Source organism: Loxodonta africana, chromosome 19, assembly GCF_030014295.1.
Source record: "Loxodonta africana isolate mLoxAfr1 chromosome 19, mLoxAfr1.hap2, whole genome shotgun sequence".
Lineage (NCBI taxonomy): Eukaryota > Metazoa > Chordata > Mammalia > Proboscidea > Elephantidae > Loxodonta > Loxodonta africana.
Genome location: NC_087360.1, coordinates 13948348 through 13966227, shown reverse-complemented (window position 1 = coordinate 13966227; position 17880 = coordinate 13948348). Strand labels below are relative to the sequence as shown.

The 17880-nt window shown below is 46.6% G+C and overlaps 1 protein-coding gene across 5 annotated transcripts in view; it reads left to right on the top strand.

The window, feature by feature from the left end:
* The first annotated feature begins 17496 nt into the window (after positions 1-17496).
* The window catches only part of MED13L (mediator complex subunit 13L), a 273110-nt gene continuing 272726 nt past the window's right edge, over positions 17497-17880 (top strand). For all 5 annotated transcript variants that reach the window (XR_010318584.1, XR_010318583.1, XM_064272255.1 and 2 more), the window contains exon 1: positions 17497-17658. Coding sequence is in view for 3 of the 5 variants with exons in the window: in XM_064272255.1 (XP_064128325.1) it covers positions 17587-17658 (72 nt within the window). In the remaining 2 variants the exon portion in view is untranslated. The remainder of the gene's footprint in view (positions 17659-17880) is intronic.

Genomic DNA, 17880 nt, shown 5'->3' with positions numbered 1-17880 from the left:
CATTCATCTGCACGTTCACTCATCCATCCATCCATCCGTCCCTTCCATCCGTCCATTCAACCAGCCAGCCATCCAGCCATCTATCTACCTATCTATCTACTTCTCTGACACACATGGGATCCCTGCGAGTCACAGTCAACTTGACAGCAACTGGTACTGGTTTATAGCTGGAAGAACACAGATTGTCTTAATAGTAAATGTGACCATTGATGAAGAACCTTTTGGTTACTGAGCTCAGGGTAAAGAAATCAGAAACCATACTGCTCGACACATGCAACTAGGAGAGAGCATTATTTCGGGTTTGTTCCATTTGGTAACGGTTATAATTGCATGTCTTTGCTATTGCCTCAATAAAAGCTCATTTCATTCATTGCATTTGGGATGAAGGGCAGGTTAAGGGGTCCATCTGCATTAGAGGGACTGTTTAGAATCCTTAAACAGAATAAACCTTTATTTCTTTTGAGTACAGAGAAGAACATGACAAAGAAAGGGTCTCCAAGTAGTAGAACTTCAAGTCTGCTCTAATCAACGTTTAAAACTCATCTGGATTTGGCAGGAATTTATTTGGGTAAGAGTGAGGTGCTAAGAACCTTAAAAGAGTTTATTATTTTAAAAACCTCCGTTAGTCTGGTAAACTTTTCTTCACAGGTAGACTTCATGGGTAAACTGCAGTTTAGGTCCGGTTGTATTATAACAAATTTCATTATTAGCACAGTTCAGATTAATGGGATTTTCCCTTTACTTTGGTTTCAAAAGAGGCTAAAAGCCACTTAGTAACTTGATACCTCTTGTGAATCTCATTACTAGAACAGTTTTTAAAACATAGTTTGGTCTTTGGTTACCATAGGAAATTGAAGTGGCCCAATGCCTGTGTTCCATTTTGGATCCAAGTTTTATGTCACGCGATTTATTTAAGCTTTGATGATTTTTAAATTTAAGCATTTCCTCACCAATGCTCTCAAACAAATCTAGTAGCACAAGAATTTATTGTCTGAGGAAACGGTACTGTCCCCCTGTTAAAAAAAAAAAAAGTAAAGTAAATAAAACTTGCAAACTTTACAATGTTTATCTCTAAGCTCTTCCTAGCCACAGCTGCAATGATTTTCCCTTGTATTTTCTGTCCGGCAACTTCTTAAATTGTCTTCATCCCAAGGTCCAAATAACAAATTAATTCCTGAACGAGGGCCCTCCAGAATGTGGGTTTTTCCCCCTCTTTCATTTTGTTTAGTCACTTTTACAGTCCTTTCCTTCTTCGAAGTAATTTGGATTTGATTGCTTCTTTGTGAAATTCTAATGTCAAGACTGTGTCTAATTTCTGTTTTATGAAGAAATCTGGAAACGATACAAAGGAATGAATTCAGATGCAGAGTCAAATAAAATCTGTAATGTGATAACTCTATCAGCTCAGCCTGGAAAGATACTGTATTTCAATTAGATCTTGAAACATGTTCTTACATAAACTGACAGCGTCTGATTGACAGTGTTCATCTTCTCGGAAAACACAATTTACAAGCACAAGGTAGTGAGCTTGGTTTGGCGTTCCAGAGGTACGTTGGGTTTGTTGCCTGACCCAAGCCTGAATCAAGGTATGGTTTAGCAGACAGGCTCACGTTCAGCATTCAATAAGAATTGCCAACGTATTAAAAATTCCCATCCCAAAAGTTATTTAAAATTTAAAGTAGTAATAATAATACTTAGCATTTAAATGGTACTTTACATCTTCAAAGCACTCCATAAACATTGGTTCCAATTCTCCAGGCGAACGTGGTCTTTGAAGTGGAGACAAGCTCTGTGCACAGTGGGGGAGATAAAGCTAAATTCAGAAGAACTGGGTCCAATTAGCAAATTGTAACACTTTCATTTCTTCCCCCTGTTCAGTTTCATTTTTTTTTTTTTTCCAACTACCTTTTGTTGTTTTTAGAGCCCTCACAGGTCACCTACACAGTCCTGCTGGTAGTCACCAGGCTCGCGTCCAAACCCACCCACAGGATCCATGCTGGGTCCTTTTTCCCAATTTATGGAGAAATAGAAAAACAAAGCCTAAATGTGTTACAGTTAGGTTTCCTTTTTTCTCAGGTTTGCTTTTTCTGTTCTTCGTTGGCGTGAGAGCTTTCTTTTCTTTACGAGCTAATAGTTAAGTACTATGTTCTGTGGCCACCACCCGTCTGTTAGTTTGTTGTGTGGTAGTGCCTTGTGTGTTGCTGTGATACCAGAAGCTATGCTATTGGTATTTCAAATACCAGCAGGGTCGCCCACAGTGGACAGCTTTCAGCGGAGCTTCCAGACTAAGACAAACTAGGAAGAAAAGACTGGTGATCTAATTCCAAGTATTGGCCAACGGAAACTTTATGGATCACAATGAAATATTGTCCAATATAGTGCTAGAAGATGAGTCCCCTAGGTTAGTAAGTACTAAAATACACAGTGGCGGCAACAATGGACTCAAACATATTAACGACCATGAAGACGGTACAGGACTGGTCAGCATTTCTTTCTGTTATACGTAAGTTAGCAACTAACAACAACAATAACTATGTTTTATAGATAGTAGATTTGTTTCCGTTTTTGATCCCATCTTAACAAAATAAGAAGTTGGCAGTTTTATGTCAGTCTCCACAACTGAGAAATCATATCCAAGTATGAAACCCAGAAGTCAGGGAGGCACTGTTCTTGCTGACCCTGCGACCCCAGCTGTGTGGCTTTAACATTCATACCAATTGGCAATAGCCAGTGTGGGCAAGGATGTGGTAAGATGGGCACAATCCTTCACTCTTATAAAAAAAGGGAGTATAAATTGGTATAATCTTTTGCAATATCAATTAAAATTGCAATCTATCATACCCTTTGGCCCAGTGATTCTACTTCTAGGAATATATTCTATTGAAAAATTCACACAAGCTTGCAAAGATATACTCAAGGATATTGCATGCAGCCTTGTCTGCATGAAAAACTGGAGAACACCAAGGACCCACCAGCAGCGGACTAGTTGAGTAAACTGAGACCCATTCAGGCAGCAAAATACTGAGTGCAGCTGCTGCTGTTTTTGTTGTTGGGTACCGTCGAGTCAATTCTGACTCATAGTGGCCCCATGTGACAGAGTAGAACTGCCCCACACTGTATTCTAGGCTGTAATCTTTCTAGGAGCAGATCTCTAGGTCTTTCTCCTGTGGAGCCGCTGGGTGGGCTCTAACTGCCAATCTTTCGGTTAGCAGCCAAGTGCTTAGCCATTGTCCCACCAGGGCTCAATGCCATGGAGCTACATGTCTCACATGGAGGAAGGTCCATTTGACTCATTCATTCAATACACCATTTACTGAGCACCTTCTAAGTGCCAAACACTGTTCTACACAGAGAGGATGCAAGGACAAACAAAGGAGACTATGTTCTTGCCCTCACGGAGCTTACGTTCTAATGGGAAAGTATATCACAAATAAATACATCAGGTACCCAAAAACCCACTGCTCTCAGGTGGATTCTGACTCATAATGACCCTATAGGACAGAGTAGAACTGCCCCCACAGGGTTTCCGAGGCTGTGATCTTTACCAAAGCAGACAGCCACATCTTTCTCCTGCAGAGTGGTTGGTGTATTCAAACCTTTCAGTCAGCAGCCAAGCTACCCACTGTGCCAGCAGGGCTCCTTCATACATCAAGGAGTATTATATTTATTAGGTTAAAAAAAGGCAGGGTGCATGGAAAAGCCAGTTTGGAAAACAGCTGGGCAGTTTTTTATAAAGTGAAACATATACTTCGCATGTTGTTGTTAGTTGCCCCCAACTCATGGTGACCCCACACACAAGGGAACAAAATGCTGCCTGGTCCTGCTCCATACCTATGATCGGTTGTGGATCAGAGCATTGTGATAGGGTTTTCATGGGCTGATTTCAGAAATAGATCACCAGGCCTTTCTTCCATAAACCCAAAAGCCCACTCCTGGGTATTTACCCAAGAGCATTGAAAACCGACCTTTCCACAGAATCCTGTAAGATGTGTAAAGTGGCTTTATTTGTAATTGTCCCAAACAGGACACAACTCTAATGGTCTTCAAATGGCAAATAGATAAGCAACTGTGGTTTATCCATGTGATGGAATACTATACAGCAATAAAAAGGAATGGACCACTGATACATGTGTCAACACTAATGAATCTCAAAGGCATTATACTAAGTGAAAGAAGCAAGACTCAAAAGAATAGGTAGACTATGCTTCCATTCATATGACATTCTGGATAAGGCAAATTATAGAGACAGAGAACAGATTAGTGGTTACCAGGAGGTAGGGGTGGGGGAGAGGGTTGATTACAATGGGATATGAGGGAATTTTGGCAGGTGATGGAACTGTTGTGAACCTTGATTGTGGTGGTGCTTAAGTGACAATAGACATTTTATCAAAACTCATACACGAAAAATAGTGAATTCTGCTATATGTAAATTGTTGTTAGGTGCCATCAAGTTGTTTTTTGTTTATACTTTTTATTGTACTTCAAGTGAAAGTTTACAAATCAAGTCAGTCTCTCACACAAAAACCCATACACACCTTGCTACACACTCCTAATTACTCTCCCCCTAATGAGACAGCCCACTCTCTTCCTCCACTCTCTCTTTTCGTGTCCATTTTGCCAGATTCTAACCCCCTCCACCCTCCCATCTCCCCTCCAGGCAGGAGATGCCAACATAGTCTCAAGTGTCCACCTGATCCAAGAAGCTCACTCCTCACCAGCATCCCTCTCCAACCCACCGTCCAGTCCAATCCATGTCTGAAGAGTTGGCTTCGGGAATGGTTCCTGTCCTGGGCCAACAGAAGGTCTGGGGGCCATGACCACCGGGGTCCTTCTAGTCTCAGTCAGACCATTAAGCCTGGTCTTATGAGAATTTGGGATCTGTATCCCACTGCTCTCCTGCTCTCTCAGGGGTTCTCTGTTATGTTCCCTGTCAGGGCAGTCATCAGTTGTACCCGGGCACCATCTAGTTCTTCTGGTCTCAGGATGATGTAGTCTCTGGTTCATGTGGCCCTTTCTGTCTCTTGGGCTCGTAATCACCTTGTGTCCTTGGTGTTCTTCATTCTCCTTGGATCCAGGTGGGTTGAGATCCATTGATGCATCTTAGATGGCTGCTTGCTAGTGTTTAAGACCCCAGATGCCACTCTTCAAAGTGGGATGCAGAATGTTTTCTTAATAGATTTTATTATGCCAATTGACTTACATGTCCCCTGAAACCATGATCCCCAGACCCCTGCCCCTGCTACGCTGGCCTTCGAAGCATTCAGTTTATTCAGGAAACTTCTTTGCTTTTGGTTTAGTCCAGTTGTGCTGACCTCCCCTGTATTGTGTGCTGTCTTTCCCTTCACCTAAAGTTGTTTTTGATTCAGTGGGACCTTCTGTGACACAGTAGAACTGCCCTATAGGGTTTTCTTGGCTGTAATCTTTATAAGAACAGATCGCCAGGTCTTTTTCCCACAGAGCCAGTGGGTGGGTTCAAACCACCAACCTTTCTATTAGCAGCCAAGTGTTTAACTATTTGTACCACCCAAACAAACAAAAACCAAACCCATTGCCATAGAATCTATTCTGACTCATAGTGACCCTATAGGACAGAGTAGAGCTGCCCCATAGGGTTTCCAAGGAGTGACTGGTAGATATGAACTGCCAGCTTTTTGGTTAGCAGCCATGCTCTTAACCACTGCGCCACCAGGGATCCATTTTGCACTACCAGAGCTCTTTATATGTAAATTATATCTCAATAAGGAGTTCTAGTGGCACAGTGGTTAAGAACTATGACTGCTAACCAAAAGGTTGGCAGTTTGAATCCACCAGCCGTTCCTTGGAAACCTTATGGGGCAGTTCTACTCTGTCTTATAGGTTCACTGTGAGTCGGAATTGGCTTGATGGCAATGGGTTCTTAATACCTCAGTCAACCTGATTAAGGGGGGAAAGCAAAGTGAAAAATGTATATATAGTATGACCCCTTTCTTGTAAGTCATAGTAACAAAAATACATCAGGAAAAAATCTAGATGAATATTCAATGTGTGTAATTGTTAACAGTAGTTCTCTGGGTTGGGGAATGGAGTGTTTCACTTTCTAAATTACAGATTTCTTTGATGTTTGAATATTTTATAAGGCATGCATTACTCTCAAAATCAAGGGAAAATCCAATCATGAAACAAAGTCTAATTCCCCGTGCTGGCCAGGTTGCTGTGAAGGGGCATAGAACTTGCTTGAGATGTTGGAGCTGTGCTTGGGCCCTAATTCTGGCTCTAGAATCCTCCTGTTCACTTGGGCTGTTGAAGACCCAGTGTGACTCTGTGGACCCCTCGGGGAGCATGGGAAACGTCCTTCCTAGGCCGCGTGGAAAACTGCTGCTGTCCCTTCTCGTCTGCTGCTGGAGGGAACTGACCTTCCGGGTTTCTTGGGATGGGGTGGAGGTGAGTCACGAAGCTAACATGGCCCTCATTCTCCTGCCAGGAAGAGCTGCCTGTGACCCAAGGTGATTTAACACCTCTGATAAGAACTAAAGCCAAAAAACAGTGGCCATTGAATCGATTCCAACTCATGGCAACCCCTTGTGTGTCAGAGTAGAACTGTGCTCCGTAGGGTTTTCAGTGGTTGATTTTTTGGAAGCAGATCACCGGGCCTTTCTTTCGAGGCACCTCTGGGTGAACTCAAACCTCCAGTCTTTTGGTTAGCAGCTGAGCCTGTTAACTGTTTGCATCAACCAGGAACTCCTCTGATAATTACAGCTAATATTTATAGATACTCGCTCCGTGCCAGTGGCTTACTGTTCAGTATTATTTTGTAATTCCTTCATCCCACAATTATTTGTTAAACACCAGTAATGTGCCAGTGCCCTGGTGGCTGTTAAGAGCTTGGCTACTAACCAAAAGGTCAGCAGTTCGAATCCATCACCCACTCCTTGGAAACCCTATGAGGCAGTTCTGCTGTGTCCTATAGGATTGCTATGAGTTGGTTTGGTTTTTGGTTGGTTTAATAATGTTCTAGGCACTGGGATACTGCAGTAAACTAACGGGGGGCGGGGCGGGGGGGGGAACCCTGTCCTCATGGGCCTTACATTCTAATGGGCGAGGAAGAAACAGGTGAAAACATACAAGTATGTATATGTCAGGTGGTTTTAGATGATGAGTGAAAAGTAAACAGAGGGCATGAGAGTGAGGTGTAGAGGCATGATGTTTTAGGTGCGGTGGTCCAGTGGGGCCATTCTGATATGGGGACATCTGAGAAGAGATTCAGGGAAGTGAAGAAGGAGCTGTATGGATACCCAAGGGCAAGTGGTCTTCGAGGGCTGGGAAGCTAGGAGTATGCGAGGAGCCATGGGGAGCTCGGGGGCTTGCAGCAGAGTGTGCTTGAGATGAGGCTGGAAAAAGCAGGATGCCAGGCCACAAAGGGCCCTGCAGGCCACGGGAGGAATTTGGCTTTGACTTTGAATGAGATGGGAGCCAGGAAGGGTTCAGAGCAGAGGAGTGACATCATCTGACTTGGGTCTGAACAGGATCTCTCTAGCTGCCAAGTAGAGAAGAGAACAAAGCAGGGCCGGGGAGGAACGAGAACCACAGAGACGAAGGTGGCTCAGGCTTGGGTGATGGCACATTCTGGGTATTGCCATTTCATCCTTCACTTTCCCCATCTGCAAAATGGGGAAATCATAGAATCTCTCTCAGAAGATTGCTGAAAGGATTAAACCAGATCATGGTATAAAGTACCTGACCCAGTGCTTAACTCCTGGGAAGAGCTCAATAAATGATGCCTGTGCTTGTTATAGGGAGCCCTGGTGGCACAGTGGTTAAAGCAACTGACTGCTAACCAAAAGGCCGGTGGTTCAAAACCACCAGCCACTCAGTGGGAGAAAGATGTGGCAGTCTGCTTCTGTAGAGATTTACAGCCTTGGAAACGCTATGGGGTCGCTATGAGTCTGAATTGACTCGACGGCAGTGGGTGGGATGGGTGCTTGTTATTAGGAGCCCTTGTGGTACAGGTATTAAAGCACTTGGCTGCCAAGCAAAAGGTCGGTAGTTCAAACCCACCAGTCACTCCTTGGAAGAAAGATATGGCAGTCTGCTTCCATTAAGATTACAGCCTTGGAAGCCCTATGAGGCACTTCTTCTTTGTCCTATAGGGTCGCTGAGTTGCAATCTACTTGACAGCAGTGGGTTTTTGGTGCTTGTTGTTATATTTATCATTACCGACCTACTGGTAAAGTCAGTATTATTATGCCCACATTATGGATGAGAAGACTGAGGCTCAGAGAGGTGATGTTACTTATACAAGAACAGATGACCAGTAAGTGGCAGAGCTGTATTGCTCCAGGCCCCTGTGAGACATTTGTGGAGAGATGCACCTGGCCGATGAAGAAGGTAGGAAGCTAAGGACAAAGGACAGGGGGTGTCTAAAGCATGGAGGAGCTCTCTAGCTTCTTTGTAGAGGAGGCATTACTGATCAAAGTTCAAATCCTGCCTTGCACTTTTAAGCTGTGTGACCTTGGACAAGTTACTTCACTGCTCTTAGCCTCTGTTGTCTCATCTGTAAAATGGGAAGTGGGATAGAACCTACCACATAAGATAATTGTGAAAATTCAATGGTTCGCATGGAATGAGCTCATTAAAGAGCCCCTACACTCAGAAAGCCCTCTCCCAAAAAGGTAGCAAGATAAAGAGAGGTGTAACTGGTGTGTGGATGGAGGCATGTTTTGGCTGGCCTCATTCAAGTTTCACCGCAGCTCTGCTAGAAGGTGGGAGAAGAAAGCCTTTTCTACTGTTGGAATTTTGAGAAGTGACTGATTAGATTATAATGAGCAGGCTTGTCAGGGATCCCCGTGCTATGTAAACAGTAACCTTCTCATAAAACCACAAATCGAGAAAAATACGAAATATGCTTTGAGTTATTGCATGGGTAACATAAAATAAAGTCTGCTCATTGGTAGATCATTTTAAGGGTCTCTTTTTTTTTCGAGTGAAAGGGATATTTACTGAGGTTTTTTTTTTTTTTTTTTTTGGTAGGAAAAGAAGGGGTTTCTATATTCAGTAACCATTGTGAAATGCCGGCAGCAAATCCCCATAACACAACTCGCTAACATTTACAGAAGCTGCTGTGATTAAGTGGGAAGCAAGCTACCGAAAAAGCTACAACAAGAAGCCAGCAAAGTAAGATCAAGAGACTATAAAGTAAACAATACATAGAGAATGAAATGTAATGTATTTCCTTGGGGAAAGTGATCTGTACTGATGGCAGCGCCAGAGTGACTCCATAGACGTTCTCCATTTCCATCCGTGAGAGATTCCTGCCGTCACCGTCTCTGAAAATTGAAAAATTGTGTACACAATTAAAAAAAACAAAATAGATTGGTTATTACTCACCAGCATCCGAAGAGCTTGGCAGCCCATTTTAAGAAGGGAAAACTGAGACCCGAGCAGGAGAGGCATGTTGCTCGCCTCGCCCTTGCTGGGGACTCATAACCAGGAAGACTGGAGAAAGCCACCTGGACCTGTCGTTGAGACGAAGTGAAGACAAAGGGATGACTTAGGTTTCACACGTGGCGTTTCTTATTGCCTCTGAGTTGTTCCTGAGTGAGGACCATGCTTTCCCCAAGGGTGGCTTTTGAATAAAATGACCTATCGCAGAAAGCTAGACCTGACTCTGTGACAGGGACCCAGCCAGCAGGGAGATGGGACACTTGTGCCTGGGAGAAAGAAAGTGTGTTCACAGGCCTGGGGCCTGACAGTTTGGAAGGACTGGGTATGATCCCTGGAGGACAGTGGCCTTTGTCTAGCATGTCAGGACCTGGGTGTCACTTTCCAAAGAGTAGTATTGCGACAGGAGGGTGGTGAGATCAGTTACCTTCTCACCCATCCATACCTCTGCTGAAGTCCCTGATTTAGGCCACCGGTGAAAAGACACTTGTCTTCGTTACAAAACCCCTCCAGGAGACTGGATGCGTGGGCTTGGCCTGGAACTCAGAAAACAGAAGGGACGAGGTGTGTTGGCAGAGCAGTTAGCATCTGCCCTCCCAAAGTGCAGCCTGGCTCCAGGCCACCAAGTAGGCCCTTTTTTTCCCCAGCAATGGATTCACACTTGCGTGCCCCTGAAAAGGAAAAGTTATAGAATCCATCTTGTGAACACGCCCCTCTCTTAAAAACGATTTTGTTCACCTTAAAGCCTGAGTTGGCTCTTGTACGATGAGGGTGTTCAGGTTTCAGGCCATGTGTGCGTGTGTGTGTGTGTGTCCGGAGAAAACGGAATCTAATTTCAGGCAACACATTTCCCCACCTGGCACGGCCGTGTTGTTGTTCTGTGCCGTTGATTCTGACTCATAGCAACCCTGTATGACAGAGTAGAACTGCCCCTAGGGTTTCCTAGACTGTGTAATCTTTACAGGAGCAGATCGCCAGGTCTTTTCTCCTGTGGAGTGGCTGGTGGGTTTGAATCACTGACCTTTCAGTTAGCAGCCGAGAGCTTAAGTGCTACATCACCAGGGCTCCTTTGATATGGCCATAGCCTGCAATATGTAGGAAACTTAGTGGAGGCCGAAAATTTTGAATATAGTCACCTTTCTTTGGTTAAGTAGCAATGCAGTCAAACATATCAGGGGACGCTGTTCACATGCTTCTTTACTCATTATTGACTACTCGAAAGTGATGCACTGGGGGCTGTTAAAATCAGTGTTACCTGAAGCAAAAGCATCCTTCTTACATGAGCAAAAGGCGTAGGTAAAATGCCACTGAATCTGGTTAATTTAAGCTCATTGAAGTTTTTAACCACTCATGTCATTGCTTGAATTATTTCTTTGGTGGTGTTTCTTGGCGTTTAGTCTCCTCCTACATTTTATAAAAGGAGCCCTGGGTCTTAATAACAATGTCGTTGTTGTTAGGGACATTGAGTTGGCTCCAGCCCATGGCAACCTTACACATAACAGAAGGAAACGCCTGGTGCTGCGCCTTCTTCGTGATCGTTAGCATGTTCGAGTCCATTGTTGTGACTCTTGTGCAGTCCCACCAACCTAAGGGGCTCATCTTCCAACACCAGGTCAGACAATATTCTATTATGATCTGTAGGGTTTCCATTGGCTAATATATGGAAGTAGGTCACCAGGCCTTTCTTCCTAGTCTGTCTTAGTCTGGAAGCTCTGCTGAAACCTGGCCACCACGGATGACCCTGCTGGTATTTGAAATATTGGTGGCATAGCTGCCAACACCAGAGTTGCACACAAGCTACCACAACATGACCAACTGTCAGATACCCACCCATTGCCATCGAGTTGATTCTGACTCATAGCGACTCTAAGGGACAGAGTAGAGCTACCCCATAGAGTTTCCAAGGAGTGCCTGGTAGATTTGAACTGCCAGCCTTTTGGTTAGCAGCCGTAGCTCTTAACCACAGCACCAGGGTTTCCATCTGTCAGATGGGTGATGATTAATAATAATAGCTAGTATTTACTGAACACCTGCTATGTGCCAGGCAGATGCTTAGTGCTTCGTGTGCATTAACTCATTGAATGTTCACAGTAGCTCTAGGAGGTAGATACGAAAGTGACCCCCCTGCCTTAGGGATGAGGAAACTGAGGCCTAGAGAGGTTCAGTCACTGGCCCTCCCTCCATCAAGCGGGTAAGTGGCAGAGCTGATATTTGAACCAGGTCTTGTCCAACTCTCAGGTTCTTGCCCTTAACCCTACCTCCACCATTAAAACGCAGGTACGGCTGCTCCAAGCCAGCAATGATTGCTGTTGTTTTGACTTCATCCTCTGAGTCTTAGGGGAGAGGTTGGAACAATTAGGAAATCCTTGGTGGTTATGAACAAAGCTGTTATTGCCCAAGGCAGCATAACTTGATTGGTACACGGCCATTCTCTCAGAGGGAAGTTAAAACATTAACTTAAAAATTGAATTACGAAAGCGAAGCAATGAAAAGGATAGACCTGCCACCTGGAACTATCCAGAAACTCTTTATGGAATTATGGAATGAATTACCTTGTCCACACCAGGTAAGAGTGACCAAAGACTAGGGTTTGTCATTGTACCAAGCTTCTTACCAGTGTCATCGAAACAGCATGTTGTTCTTTTATGTCCTAAGCTGCTGGCTTAAGCAGCAAACAACCCGAGAAGAAAGATGGTCAACCTTACCAGAGTTCAGGGAATGCAAACTCAAGCAACAATGATACCATTTTTTGCCCATCAGGTTGGCAAAAATGAAAAGAGATTGGCAACATCCAAATGCCGGCAAGCGGGAAAGGAAGTGGACACTCTTCCTGTATTGCTCGGGGAGTATGGATTGCTACAACTTTGGGGAAAGTCTTCCAGCTGTATTTATTAACAATAAAAATACACATTTATTAACAATAAAAAAGCAATCTTATTTTTGGGACTTTATGCTTCAGAAATAAAAGTGTCAGTGCATAAGGATACATGGACAAGAATATTTACTGCACCCTTGTTTAGAGTCGGAAAGAACTGGAAACCACCTGAATGTTCAGGAATCGGGGAATAATTGGATAAATTATGGGACAGGTGTTCTATGAAACATTACAAAACTAATAAAAGAATCAGTTAGATCCAGATATATAGGCCTAGAGGTATATTTGTGATAAATTGTTAAGTGAAAATAGCAGATTGCAGAATAATATATGTGGTGTGATCCCATTTTCATGAAGCATAAGAAAAAGGCCCTGAGAAATGTGTGTTTAAAGTGTATTTGTTGGTGTGAGCACCCAGGAAGGAGAGTGAGGATTTACAGTAGTGTGTTCACTTTGGTTAGCTTGGGGGGTAGAGGGAAGAGTATTTCCTTTTTCTTAGCATACTTCTGTATTTTTTGACATGTTACAGCTAGCATTTTATTCTGTTTTAATTCGAAAGGAAATAAATCCAATAAAGTTTAGATTAAAAGAAAAAAAAAAACCCTCAAGTGATATGATTGGGTGATGCTTTCCCTTGTACAAGGATGGACAAATGACTGCAATTGTTGTAATTTATGGATCACTGCCCGGTGGGGGGCAGGCACTGAGCTCAGGACCTTCCCTGAGTCATCACTCTGGGAGGCCACTGCAGAGGAAGAAATGGGGTCTCAGAAGAAGAAATGACCTGCTCAAGGCCATGCAACTAGTATACCTGAGCGCAGGGATTGGAACCCAGGTATGTCTTAGAAACTGACATTCTTTTTTTCTTTTAAATTGTGCTTGAGGTGAAAGTTTACAGCTCAAGTCTCAAGTTAGTTTTTCATACAAAAATGTATACACATGTTGTTATGTGACCCTAATTGCAATCCCTATATTGTGACAGCACGCTCCCCCTTTCCACTCCACGTTTCCCACATCCATTCAAGCAGCTCCTGTCCCTTTCTGCCTTCTTATCATGCCTCCAGACAGGAGCTGCCTATTTAGTCTCATGTACTTACTTGAACTAAGAAGCACACTCTTCACAAGTGTTATTTTACATTTTATAGTCCAGTCTAATCTTTGAAGAGTTGGAGAAGCCAACATTCTTAACTCCTACAAAATGCTCCCAACCTGCGGCTGCATAGGTCTCCAGCAGTCTTCCTAACACAGTAGATAGTTCCTCCTCTGATAGTATTTTTGCTTCCATTTTCTCTCTGCCCTTAGGTTTGGTAACCATGAAAAGGAACTAACCTGTCATTCTCAGAATAAGACCTGAGACCTGTGCAAAGTGGAACTTCTGTTTCCTGCCTGGGCCACAGGCACTCTCATAAATGGGGAAACCGAGTCCTGCTTAAGAGGTGCCTCTGACATAGGGGACTTGTCCCAGGAGCCCGCGCGGCTGGTTCACTGCCTCCACACTTCGTACTAGTCAGTTGCTGGTTTTTTGTTTTATTTCAATCATATCTCCTGAGGCCCTCCACCAACTCCCATTGAGTTAAGAGCCCTGTGGATCTTTATCAGTAATCTCAACTGTACAGAGAATTAAAGAATTTCATGGCTGGATTATGACCATAAGGACCACCCAGGTCGCCCTTTTTTACACATGAGGCAAGTGAGGCCCAGAGAGGTCAGGTGGCTTGTCCCAGGTCACACAGCTTTTCAGTGGTACACCTGGGGACTAGAACCTGGTTCCCCCAGGTTCTCTTTCTGTACTCATGTTGCCAGGCTAATCACACTCAGCGTCAACTCAGCCCTCCTGGCTTTTTCTTTTCCACGTCGGGTCCTTGGCTTTGACGGCCAAGGAAATCTCCTCGGACCAGTTTTATTTTCATTATCTGGTTTGTTTGGGGTTTTATTTACTTTTATGGTGCCATTACTTGGTTATTCTGTTTTCGATTTTATTTATTTACTGTCGTTGTTTATAACTTGCCGCTCGAGTAGGTATTTATGCATTTGGTTAAAAAACAAAACAAAACTATATAGTGCAAAGTAATTCTTCTCACCCTGGCTCCCATTCCTCTAATCTCCCTACCTAGGGACAATTGATATTACTAGTGTTTGGAGTAATCTTCTAGAGAGATCTCTGTTGATAATATATTTTTGAGATTATTCTTTCTTTTATTGTGGTAAAAGTTTATGTAACAAAACAGGTGACATTTTAACAATCTACCCCCGTAGCCCAATGACACTACCTATGTTTATCATGTTGCTCAAGGAGCTCTAGTAGCACAAGTTAAATGCTCGGCTGCTAACTGGAAGGTTGGTGGTTCGAACCCATCCAATGGCTCCACAGAAGAAACACCTAGAGATCTGCTCCTGTAAAGATTACAGCCTAGAAAACTCTATGGGGCAGTTCTACCCTGTCACATAGAGTTGCTATGAGCCGAAAATTGACTTGATGACACCTAACAACAACATCATGTTGTTCAACTATGACCCTTAACAGAAGCCCAGTGTCCCTCCCCTAAGGAGATTATTCTTCATAAGTACATGTATCGATCGCTAACACATTATATTTAGTGACTGCAAAGGATTAAATCGTATTAACGGAAAAGAAAAAAAAAAAAGAAACCAAACCCACTGCGCCAAGTCTATTCCCGAAACAGTGACTCTATAGGACAGAGCAGAACTGCCCCATAGGGTTTCCAAGGAGTAGCTGGTGGATTTGAACTGCCGACCTTTTGGTTAGCAGCTGTAACTCTTAACCACTGCGCCACCAGGGCTCCAAATTATATAAAGTACTCCTCAAATGATGAACATGTAAGTGTTTTCCGGTTTTTGCTGTACAGACAATCCTATAGTTCATGTCCTTGCACGACGCGTCTTTGTGTATCTGTACAAGTACGCTCCTAGAGGCAGAATTGCCAGGTCAGAGGGGTCTGTTCATTTTTCTATTTTGATATTCACCAAATTGATGCTGAAAGCTCCATAGCCAATTTGTATTCCCGGCGACAACGTGTGAGACCCCTGCCTCCCTCTAGGTTTGCCTAAACTTCTAAAATATCGTCATTACTTATTATGGTTTTAATTCTGTATTTCTTGTGATGAATGAAGCAGAGCATCTTTTTAAATATTTCAAAAGCATATGTATTTACCATTCTGCAAACTCCATGTCCTCTGCTAATTTTTCTATTAGATTTTGTTCTGGAAAGTTTTTTTTTTTTCTTTTTTTTTGGTCCTAAACTTGCTGAAGAACGTGTTTGGTTACTAGGCGTGTGGGATGAAGCCCACCTGAGATGTAAATACATGAAATTTGGGCATCTGAATCTGATGGACCGGTACACTGCCTTTCTACTCAGGCTAAGCAACACTATGCGTGTAGATAAAAGTCCTTTTGATTTTTTTCAAAACACTTTAATAAATGGTATCTTAATAATCAAACCAAACCTATTGTTCTCAAGTTGATTCTGACTCAGTAATCCTATAGGACAGAGCTGAACTGCCCCATAGGGTTTCCAAGGCTGTAATATTTCCCAGGGCAGATTGCCAGGTCTCCCCCACCCCCAGCAGAGTCACTGGTGGGTTCGAACCCCCTACCTTTCAGAGCAGCCAAGCACTTAACCATTGCACTGTCAGAGCTCCTTAGAAACTCACAACATTGGCCTTAGATGGGGGGGGGGGGGTTGTCAATAATCAGGATCCCTTTTTGACAGATGAAGGAGCCCTGGTGGCACAGTGGTTAAGTGCTCCGCTGCTAACTGAAAAGTTGGGTGAGTTTGAACCCATCGGCTGCTGCTCAAGAGAAAGATGTGGCAGTCTGCTTCGGTAAAGATTTACAACCTTGGAAACCCTATGGGGCAGTTCTACTCTGTCCTATAGGGTCGCTATGAGTCGGAATCGACTCGACGGCAGTGGGTTTGGCTTTTTTCTTTTCTTTTTTTTTTTTGAGACTATTCCCTGCGAGGCGTGCGGAGAAGCATAGTGCAAGAGCCTGACTTCAGTGTCCGTGGGTGCATGTGTTCGAATCTTGACACCTCTTCTTCGCAGCAGCGCTGGCTCGCGCAAGTGACTTAATCTCTTTGTGCTTCAGTTTGCTCGTCTGTGAAACGCAGACGAGAGCGCAGGACCCACCTCCCGAGGAGCGAGGCTGCGATGCGACGCTCCTCGGGGCACTTGATGGACCTGCTGTCTGACCCGCAGCGAGCCTCGGCCACGCAGCCAGCCCGGGGGCAGCAGCGAGGGGCTCGCGCCCTCTACCGCGGCCGCCGCGAGCGTTCCCGAGGCCCGCGGTCGCGCCCCTCAGCCGCCCGGGCGCTCCGCAAGGGTCCGGGCCCCGCGAGGGGGCGGGGCGCCCACAGAGCACTGGGCCCGGTAGCCCGCCGCCCTCCGGAGGGTCGGGCCGACCGCACTTCTTTCTCTCCCTCCGCGTCTCTGCCCCTCTTCCCGGCCCGAGAAGCCGGCCGCGCTCGGCTCAGCAGCGCCTCCCGCGAGCCGCCACCGCCGCCGCCGCCGCCGCTCCCGGCCCCTCCCCCGCCCGCCCGCGCCCCCCCGCGCGGCCGGCGCCCGTCACGTGACACGGCGCCAGCCAATGGCGGGCCGAGCCGCGGTCGGCGGCCGCCATTGCTGTCAGAGCGAGCGAGCCCGGGGAGGGAGGAGAAGCGAGGCTTACTGGGGAGGAGGGGGGGGTGGGGGAGGAAGAGGAAGGAGGGGACGTCGCTCGGCTGCCGGGGTCGCCCGCTGGCTTCGTCCGCACCCCCCCCTTCGCGAGTTCGCGCTCCGCGGCGGCGGCGGCTCCGAGGCGGCGGCGGCGGCGGCGGCTCCGGGGCTCGCCTCCCCTCACGCGCCGGCGGGGGCTGAGGGGGAGTCGGTGGCTGGAGATAAACAAGGCGGCGGCGGCGGCCGAGGAGCAGGGAAGGCGGAGGCGGCGGCCGGCCCGCAGCGCCGGCCCGGGAGCCAGCGGCGGCCCTGAGAGGCGGGGAGGGCGCCGGGCCGCGCGGACAGCGCCCCCCGCTGCCGCCTCAGCCGCCGCCGCCGCCGCCGCCCGAGCAGGAAGGAGCCGCGCGGCCGCCGCGGACCCCCCCGCCGGCCCGGGCCCGCCGCCCCCGGCGCGGCGTCGCCGCGGCGCCTCCCGCCCTCCTCCTCCTCCTCCTCCTCCGGCGGCGGCAGCGGCCCGGCCGCCCCGCGCTTCCCGGTGAGGCGCCGCCGTCCGGCCCGGCCTCGCCTCGGACGCCTCGCTCCGACATGCCCCGCTCTGGCGGCCGGGCTCGCGGAGGATCATGACTGCGGCAGCGAACTGGGTGGCGAACGGGGCGAGCCTGGAGGATTGTCACTCCAACCTCTTCTCGCTGGTGAGTAGCCGGGCTGCGGGGAGGGGGGCTGGGCCGGGGGCGCCAACCCCGCCGCCGACCCCGCCGCCGATCAACTTTCTCCTCCCGCCGCCGCCGCCGCCGCCGCTGCCGCCGTCGCCGCCGCCGCCGCCGCCGCCGCCGGGACTTCGCCCCTCCCCGCGGGTCGCCTCTGGCCGCTGCTCCCCCTTGGATCGTCTCTCCTCCGCCTTGGACCCCATCCAG